Genomic DNA, 9,512 nt, shown 5'->3' on the forward strand with positions numbered 1-9,512 from the left:
CGTTCTTACTGTGGCTTTGTTCTTTTCCCTTTTCAGCAAGTGAAAAGGTTGCTAATTGCCATGATGTTTTCTTTCTTTCTTTCTTTCTTTCTTTCTTTCTTTTTCTTTCTCTCTCTCTTATTTGTTTTTTGTTTGTTTGTTTTAAAGCCAAAAATTGAAAATACTATAAAAATAAATAAAAAACTATTGTAAAGGAGAGAGAAGGAGAGCAAGCTGTGACTCTTTGTTGAGAGTTTTTGTAATTGGACCAATCTTGTTGTAAGAGTGTTGTGCTCTAGTTAAAATATATATTAATTTAAAGATAAAAAAAAGAAACCATGAAAACAGACAGTGGAACAATAACACTAATTTGTGATCTGATTGCTGTTTTATAGATTTTCATGTAAATTATTCTAGTATTTTGTTTTTGTTGTATCTGTCACAAAAGTTGAAATATTTGTGATCAAGCCTGTATGGTGACAAATGTAATATTGGTAACTTGCTGAGTTTTGTAATCATGTTTATGGAATAAATATTAATTAAAAGAGCTTTTGAACACTCGTTTCAGTACTGACTCATTTTTGTTTGTGGAAACATGAACAAATCTAATTTTATCAGGCTTCATCGATTCTCTGATTTCCTACATTGTTTCTCTACATAGCTGTCTGCTACCGAACCCCAAAAATATCTCACTGTAAATCAGTTTTGATGGCAGTTATACAACAGAAAGCCGTCCTAGGAACAAAGAAGACACCTCTTTTACCACTAGAGTGCATTATTTATTATAGCAACCAGAGGGTTTTTTCCCCCTATAGGAAGTCATTTAAAAACTAGATAAACTAGCTGCACTGGAGACATAATTTACATGTTTTATGAAGGCTATGGGTCATTGCAAATGTTTGTTAATATTTAAACTGTATATAGCCGGTATTGGCTATGCAGTAGTCAACATTTGAAGTGGATCAAAACCTTTCATCAAAGTTAAATGTTCAAAAATCATGTTTTTTTATTGTTATGTTTTTATTGTGTTAGCTGTTTTTTAATGTATTGTTTAACCTAGTCCAAATAACCCAACTGCAGTTTGATTGAGATTAATTGGAAAGCACAATGAAAAAACATGATTTCTGAGAATTGTTAAAAACTGAGTTATCTGTTTTTGCAAATGAGCTCTTCATATGATACACAAGACAGTTTTGATAAAAGCCTGCTGACATTAGACTTTTAGAGATAAAAAGATTTCTATGTTTTAACTGGTTTCTAACTATCAAACGAGTTGTTACATTGTTCTTAATGAAAGTGATTTTAAAAAGTTATCGAGGAAATCTAGTTGGCTGTGAGACTGCTAAGTGGTCCCGGTGTTTATAAAGGTAAAAAAAAAGCCCTATCTAAAACTAAATTAAGCAATGTCTTTTTTGACCGAGTGTGCACGAACGCTTTATTGAAACGGTAAACTGGAACATCATAAAGTGTGGCGCGTGCATATGTCTGTTTAGCTGCCAGTCATCTAGCCCCCAGAAATATGTCCAATCATAGCGCCGAAATTGACGCGCGCCACAGTTTATGGGCGTGTTTAACTAGAGTGGGCGGAGCTACGATGCACATACTAGTGGCTTTACATTCTGCACGGACGGATCCGATTCAGAAGAGACAACCGGCACCAGGCCCTCTTTACCTACTTTATTGAGGTTAACACTGATTTAGAAGAGGTAATTTTTAGCTTACAGTGTTTTTTTAAAAAACACTGTACATCATCCCGTCACTATAGGCACCACGGATCAGCCCAGAATGCCAAACATTAAGATCTTTTCAGGCAGTTCGCATCCGGATCTGTCGCAGAAGATCGCAGACCGACTGGGACTCGAACTGGGGAAAGTGGTCACCAAAAAATTCAGCAATCAGGAAACCTGGTGAGTTCTTTACACTCAGGTTTGCAACTGAAACCATGATTTCCCGAAATGTTTTGGCTAGGGTAAACGGAATGGTAAACACATGGCAACCATGTTTATTTAGTTTGTAGTTTTATGTATTGGAAGGTGTCATCTGGCGCAATGCGCCTCGTACTGGCATCAGACTCAATTTCCCAGCATCCACCTGCATTAAGCATGTGACTCCGGGGCAGCTAATGCTAATTTTAAACGTCCTGTCTGGCCTCCTCTGCCACGTGAGGAGTTATAACGCTATTAAATTGTACCCTCGTGAAATGCTGCTGCGGTTTTTTATTATGCATAATTATTTTTAAAATAATTAGCTTCGCTTCTATAGCTAAAAAAGATGGAATATGCAGGGACACGACCACTTTCATATCGTGAGATTAAAATATAATGTTGGCTCTGGTGTCTGTGGAGGCCTTGTGATCATAAAAGATAAAATGTGTATCTCACTCTTTATCTGCAGCTTACATGCGATAAATGCAGTCAGGTTTTTGACGCAATAGTTTCAATTTGCTTTTTAATGGAGGACAGTCTGAACCCCAGTGGTGACCATATAGAAATCAACTCAAATCAGATACACCCCTCTAATCAGGCAGACAAGTATAGATTTATAGTGCCTGAGACTCAGCCTTGTTTTTGTGTGTATGTTTTTTTGCAGTGTAGAGATAGGAGAGAGTGTGCGTGGAGAAGATGTCTACATTGTCCAGAGTGGCTGTGGCGAAATAAACGACAATCTTATGGAGCTGCTGATCATGATCAATGCCTGTAAGATTGCATCGGCCTCCAGAGTCACGGCGGTTATTCCTTGTTTCCCTTACGCTCGGCAGGACAAGAAGGACAAGGTGGGGGTGAGGGGAACAGCTTGCTTCTTAACACGTACACACAGTTAATCATAAATTAACCGCATCACTGTTGGTGGATCCATGTGGGCTACTTTCTGTAAGTCTTTCTTCTGTGGTGTCGGCTTGTGTGTTCTGGCCCTTTGGCAACATACAAGGCATGGCTAATTAGGCTTGCTTAGCCCTTCTCTATAGTACTGTAAATGTGTATCTGGTTAGTGGTTGTGATGTTACTTATTTATGAGTGTATGTTTATGAGTGAGAATTTTGTCTGTAGAGTCGGGCTCCAATCTCAGCCAAGCTGGTCGCCAACATGCTGTCTGTAGCCGGAGCAGACCACATCATCACTATGGACCTTCATGCATCTCAAATTCAGGTACAAACAGTGCAACGCCTTTCCTCCAAACGAGCTCAAAACAAACCCTTATCTCTCATGAACAGAGATCACAGACATAACCCTACCGTCAGGCCTGAGTAGAACTGGGTGCGCCTTAAATTTCTTCTGCATTTTATAGTTGAGACTTGGACATTGAAAGTTTTTTTTATGGTTTATTTGAGTGGATGTGTTTTGTGTGTGTGTGTGTGTTGTTAGGGGTTCTTTGACATCCCAGTTGATAACTTGTATGCTGAGCCGGCAGTCCTCAAATGGATAAAAGAAAACATCAATGAATGGAAGAACTGCACCATTGTTTCTCCTGATGCCGGTGGAGCCAAGAGGTGTGTTTTCTTTCTGTCTCTCAAAAACATTGGGTCTCGTTCACTAACCATACACACACAAATGTGTGTGATACCTGTGTGTAAAGGTTTTTATGACCATATCATAATTCATCAATGGCTCTTTTATTTTATTTTTACTTCATAAATTTAAATTTATGAAAAAATACGGGAACACTTGATACCCCACAAACACAAAAATCATGTACTCTTTGTGGTCTTATAAGTAGGGCTGTGCAAATAATCGAATGCGATGATCATGTGCATCTAGTCACTAAAGCCGGTTCTGTGAGAAGTAGTAAATCTCCTTCACATACTTTCAGATGGATGGCATTTACTACAGAGAGCCGTGGTTCACTGACAGTTTGTCAGTGCACTACGGCTTTGTGTATTAAAGGGGTCATCGGATGCAAAATTCACTTTTCAAGCTGTTTGAACTTAAATGTGTGTTGGAAGTGTGTGTACACATCCATCCTATAATTATAAAAATCCACCCAGTGTTTTTATTTTTAAAATATCTATTTTAAAATCCTCTTTCTCAAATCAGGCTTTTCTGAGATTCCTGCACAGGGCGCTCCCACGATAGTTGATTGACAAGGCCGTCTTACCTTAGACCCGCCCTGGGTGAACTTAGTGAGCTGTAAACAGTCCGACCACCATTGTGTCAACTCCGGTGCAGGGGAAGACGAGATGTTTCAGATTAAGCGTTTGAGGTTTGTTGTTGGATGAAATAATGAACATAGCAGTCGTCATTTACTCCTGACATCTGAGCCGCTGAAGATGCAGAGGATTAACATTACTTTCACTTTGAAGTGAATGCGCAGATCCCCAATCTGCCTAAATGCGTTTATGTTAGCGTGAATCTTTCGTGATCGAGCTTCATCTACAGAAGTGAGTATAAGGTTTTTTTTAAGGACTTTTATTTATGGTAAACCGGTCAGGAACAACCTTGAAGGTTCTGTTCTAAATCCATTTCAGATGTTCCCTCAAATTTATTCTGGGTTTTAGAGGTCTCCTGAGATGAGGAGATTTAGGGCAGGAAATCGGCCAGCCAGTCAAATGCAGATGCTGGGAGTGGAAGTCTTAACTCCTGCTAAGGAATGTGCTGTCTTGAAATTATTTTGTGTGTGTGTCCTGGTCTACTAGGCACTACAAGGCTTTTTACAAATGGCTAACCTCAGGCATGCGGCAGCCAATTTAAAGTACTCCAAATTCATTGACATTACAACGAGGTTAAGAACAAATTGGAGTCTGCACGCACGTTGTTGTGAATTAGGTGGAATTTTTTACAGAAACATTTTTTCTGGGTATAAACGTGAATAATTCACACAACTATTAGTGAATGAGACCCATTCTCTTCCTTCATTTCTTTCCTTAATTCATTGTCACTCTTGTTTCACATTCAGATTTTTCTTTGTTTATCCTTTTCACATTATGTTTTAAAAAGTCTTTTAAAAGAATGTATTTTATCATATTTCTGAGTTTTGGACTACATATCATTAGATTTTTATGGCATCGTAACCCTTTCAGGTTGTTAAACCTGGAGAATTGTAGTTTATAATGTTGCTCAGGCTCTTGAAGACGATGGACATGAGTGTGTTTTACTCTTCTAGGTGTGAAGGGTAAGGAAATGTCAGGTTTTTTGTGTTTGTGTGAGTGTGTGACTCTGCTAAAGGTTTAGGCCAAGCCATCCACTGTTAGCAGCTAACAGTGGATGGCTTGGCCTAAACCTTTAGCAGTATATTATAGTGGTGGGCATTTTTTGTAAATCTGTTTGAAACCTTTTAAAGCTTGGCTAATTTAATCATGCTGATTACATCATGTGATTTGTTTTTTGAGAAATGGACTGGCTACAGCGCCCCCTTTTGTAACCATTTAAGACACTGAAGTGAGCGAGTGAGTGAGCTTATGCGCTCTGGTGTTTGTACTTGTTTTTATTGTAACTTTTGCACATGTGGCTTCTCTGTGGTGTGTGTATGCGACACTTGCAGAGAAGCCTGAATGCATCCATGGTCATTTACCGCTGTTGTACAGAATGTTGCTTAAGAATCTTGTTCGTTTTATTAGAGTGACATCCATCGCAGACCGACTGAATGTGGACTTTGCCTTAATCCATAAGGAGCGGAAGAAGGCCAATGAGGTTGATCGTATGGTGCTGGTTGGGGATGTGAAGGACCGAGTGGCGATTTTAGTCGATGACATGGCAGACACGTGTGGGACGATATGTCACGCGGCTGACAAGTGAGGACACGCATGATACACGAATGCTTTCACGCTCAAATGCACATTCATGATTATCCTGCTGATTTGTCTGACCTCATGTTCCTGCCTGTTTGTTTAATTGCTTGTGTGTCTCTGTCTTCTCTCAGATTGGTGTCTGCAGGAGCCACTAAAGTGTACGCCATCTTGACTCATGGCATCTTCTCCGGGCCAGCCATTTCTCGGATCAACAATGCCAACTTCGAGGCAGTTGTGGTCACCAACACAATTCCACAGGAGGACAAAATCAAACACTGCAACAAGATTCAGGCACAGACATTTATCTTATAGAAAATTATGTTGTGGTTTAGGGCTGGTCATAATTTCTGAATAATTATTTTCTGTCTGTTTCTATTTTAAGTAAATGGAAAAGTTTTTAAAATATTGAACTCTTATATAATATAAAAATAATTAAATAAATGTTGTTAATGTAATATAGAAAATCACATGATTATGTAATATTGCACATTATATATTTCAAAATCAGAACTGAATATCAAGCTTGTGAATCTGAATCAAAGTGAACTGGGAAATCAGTGATGGTTTGCAAGTCTATTAAGATTTCAAAATTTTACTACACATTTTTGATACGTATACACTACCGTTCAAAAGCTCATCCAGGGTACATACTATCTTATCCAAAATATACAGGTCCTTCTCAAAAAATTAGCATATTGTGATAAAGTTCATTATTTTCTGTAATGTACTGATAAACATTGGACTTTCATATATTTTAGATTCATTACAACACAACTGAAGTAGTTCAAGCCTTTTATTGTTTTAATATTGATGATTTTGGCATACAGCTCATGAAAACCCAAAATTCCTATCTCAAAAAATTAGCATATCATGAAAAGGTTCTCTAAACGAGCTATTAACCTAATCATCTGAATCAACTAATTAACTCTAAACACCTGCAAAAGATTCCTGAGGCTTTTAAAAACTCCCAGCCTGGTTCATTACTCAAAACCGCAATCATGGGTAAGACTGCCGACCTGACTGCTGTCCAGAAGGCCATCATTGACACCCTCAAGCAAGAGGGTAAGACACAGAAAGAAATTTCTGAACGAATAGGCTGTTCCCAGAGTGCTGTATCAAGGCACCTCAGTGGGAAGTCTGTGGGAAGGAAAAAGTGTGGCAGAAAACGCAGCACAACGAGAAGAGGTGACCGGACCCTGAGGAAGATTGTGGAGAAGGACCGATTCCAGACCTTGGGGGACCTGCGGAAGCAGTGGACTGAGTCTGGAGTAGAAACATCCAGAGCCACCGTGTACAGGCGTGTGCAGGAAATGGGCTACAGGTGCCGCATTCCCCAGGTCAAGCCACTTTTGAACCAGAAACAGCGGCAGAAGCGCCTAACCTGGGCTACAGAGAAGCAGCACTGGACTGTTGCTCAGTGGTCCAAAGTACTTTTTTTGGATGAAAGCAAATTTTGCATGTCATTCGGAAATCAAGGTGCCAGAGTCTGGAGGAAGACTGGGGAGAGGGAAATGCCAAAATGCCTGAAGTCCAGTGTCAAGTACCCACAGTCAGTGATGCTGGTGTTGGTCCACTGTGTTTTATCAAGGGCAGGGTCAATGCAGCTAGCTATCAGGAGATTTTGGAGCACTTCATGCTTCCATCTGCTGAAAAGCTTTATGGAGATGATTTCATTTTTCAGCACGACCTGGCACCTGCTCACAGTGCCAAAACCACTGGTAAATGGTTTACTGACCATGGTATTACTGCGCTCAATTGGCCTGCCAACTCTCCTGACCTGAACCCCATAGAGAATCTGTGGGATATTGTGAAGAGAAAGTTGAGAGGCGCAAGACCCAACACTCTGGATGAGCTTAAGGCCGCTATCGAAGCATCCTGGGCCTCCATAACACCTCAGCAGTGCCACAGGCTGATTGCCTCCATGCCACGCCACATTGAAGCAGTCATTTCTGCAAAAGGATTCCCGACCGAGTATTGAGTGCATAACTGAACATAATTATTTGAAGGTTGACTTTTTTTTGTATTAAAAACACTTTTCTTTTATTGGTCGGGTGAAATATGCTAATTTTTTGAGATAGGAATTTTGGGTTTTCATGAGCTGTATGCCAAAATCATCAATATTAAAACAATAAAAGGCTTGAACTACTTCAGTTGTGTTGTAATGAATCTAAAATATATGAAAGTCCAATGTTTATCAGTACATTACAGAAAATAATGAACTTTATCACAATATGCTAATTTTTTGAGAAGGACCTGTACAGTAAAAGCATGTATATAGTAAAATGCTGTTAGAACTTTTTATTTTAGTATGTTTTAAAATAGAATGTATTACTGTGATGGAAAGCTGAATTTTTAGCAGTCGTCTTCAGTGTCACATGATGTTCCAGAGATCGTTTTTATATACTGATTTGATGCTTAAGAAACTCTTCTTATTATTAATGTTAAAAACGGCTATTTTAATGGAAATGGTGATACAGTTTGTTTTCCACTCATTACTCCAAGCATGTTGACTAATTTATTTCTCTTTTCCTTTCCAGGTGATCGACATTTCTATGATCCTGGCTGAAGCCATTAGGAGAACACATAATGGGGAGTCGGTTTCATACTTGTTTAGTCATGTCCCCTTATAACACAAACACACACACACACGCATGCACACACATGCATACGTCATCACTGTGTACAAACTCATATGATGGAGAACCATTGCTGGCTCTCTTAAGCCATGTTCCTTTGTAAGAGTCCCATACATGCACCATTTAACTGGAGACATATTCTGGACAGTGAATGAAAAGAACGAAAGCCCTTTGTGCTACACACAGCTCCCTCTTTCTGCTGCATGTGCTGACTCACCTTTTATTCCCAAGGGTATTGTGATAAGTAACAACTGCTAAAATCTTGATTTCCATTCACTCTCCACTCACTGTATTTCACGCGTCGCTCTAGGGTATATAAATGTTACCTGCATGTTAGACTGAGGATTCACTTGAATGTTGCTGTCTGTTATTTCTGCTTTAGAAACAATTTAAAACCAACAATTAGATGACAGCCCCTGCTTATAATGAAGGATCTAATACTGGATTTTATTGTTTATTTCAAGTTTGTTGTGAAACTTAAAGGTACGATGTTTATGAGTTTTGTAACATTAGTTTTGTTATAGAATCTAATTACTAACATATGGCTATATTGAAATAGAATATGGGTTAAGCCCCTTTAGATTGCCATTGTTATGGCAGCTAGATTTTTTTTCTTTTGTTTCTCTTCTCAGGTTTCAGTTTTAGGTTGATTTTTGTTCCTCATAACTATTAATTTTGACAGAGTGAAAGCCAAGATCTGAGTAGAAAAGTTAGGTCATTTTTTTTAAGTTGTGATAAAATGTTTGGTTTGTTCATGTTTACAGTTAGGCAGCATTTTTGACTGCTTGAACACAGATCTGTGAAGTGCCCTTTAGATTTGACTGAACACTCGCATGCACGCATACACTTAAATCCTAGTTAAGTGGCTACTGTAGAATTGGCCCAAACAATCAGCCTGTTGAACTATGTTTTTGGTGTTTCTTTGGTGTGTTTGGTTTTAGAGTATGTTTCTTTTCCATGCTACTTAAGCGAGATCCGAGATAATACACCTAACTATCCTACAGCTTACACTGGAGCAGTAAGTGAGATGACAGAGCTTGATTTGATAGGTCTATGCCGTATGCCTTAACGAAGGAGAAAATACTGATTGTATCTTGTCTGTATACGGAATGATGAGTAAAATATTTCATGTATAAACTGCACACGTTTGTGGTCTAGTCTTTCCATTTTCGTAC

At 38.9% G+C, this 9,512-nt stretch overlaps 1 protein-coding gene across 6 annotated transcripts; it reads left to right on the forward strand.

Annotated features, from left to right (window-relative positions):
* The first annotated feature begins 1,555 nt into the window (after positions 1-1,555).
* On the forward strand, positions 1,556-9,479 carry LOC306871671 (ribose-phosphate pyrophosphokinase 1). Of its 6 annotated transcripts, none has more exons than XM_079419759.1 (8): positions 1,556-1,664; positions 1,745-1,886; positions 2,569-2,758; positions 3,027-3,125; positions 3,342-3,466; positions 5,531-5,704; positions 5,833-5,992; positions 8,239-9,479. In XM_079419759.1, exons 2-8 carry the CDS (start codon positions 1,765-1,767, stop codon positions 8,329-8,331), a joined length of 963 nt encoding a protein of 320 aa, XP_079275885.1. In that variant the 5' UTR covers positions 1,556-1,664; positions 1,745-1,764; the 3' UTR covers positions 8,332-9,479. The 6 variants fall into 6 exon arrangements, with proteins under 6 accessions (XP_079275885.1, XP_079275886.1, XP_079275884.1 ...); XM_079419760.1 differs by having other exon boundaries at positions 2,569-2,752; XM_079419761.1 differs by having other exon boundaries at positions 1,565-1,685; positions 1,790-1,886.
* The last annotated feature ends 33 nt before the right edge of the window (positions 9,480-9,512 follow it).

Source organism: Barbus barbus (assembly GCF_936440315.1).
Source record: "Barbus barbus genome assembly, chromosome: 6".
Taxonomy (NCBI): Eukaryota; Metazoa; Chordata; class Actinopteri; order Cypriniformes; family Cyprinidae; genus Barbus; species Barbus barbus.

Coding starts and splice junctions, on each gene's coding strand:
- LOC306871671 (XM_079419758.1), top strand. CDS start 1,765: ATGCCAAACATTAAGATCTTTTCAGGCAGTTCGCATCCGGATCTGTCG. Junction 2,759..3,026: donor ACAAGAAGGACAAGGTGGGG/GTGAGGGGAACA, acceptor TTTTGTCTGTAG/AGTCGGGCTCCAATCTCAGC. Junction 3,467..5,530: donor GATGCCGGTGGAGCCAAGAG/GTGTGTTTTCTT, acceptor TCGTTTTATTAG/AGTGACATCCATCGCAGACC.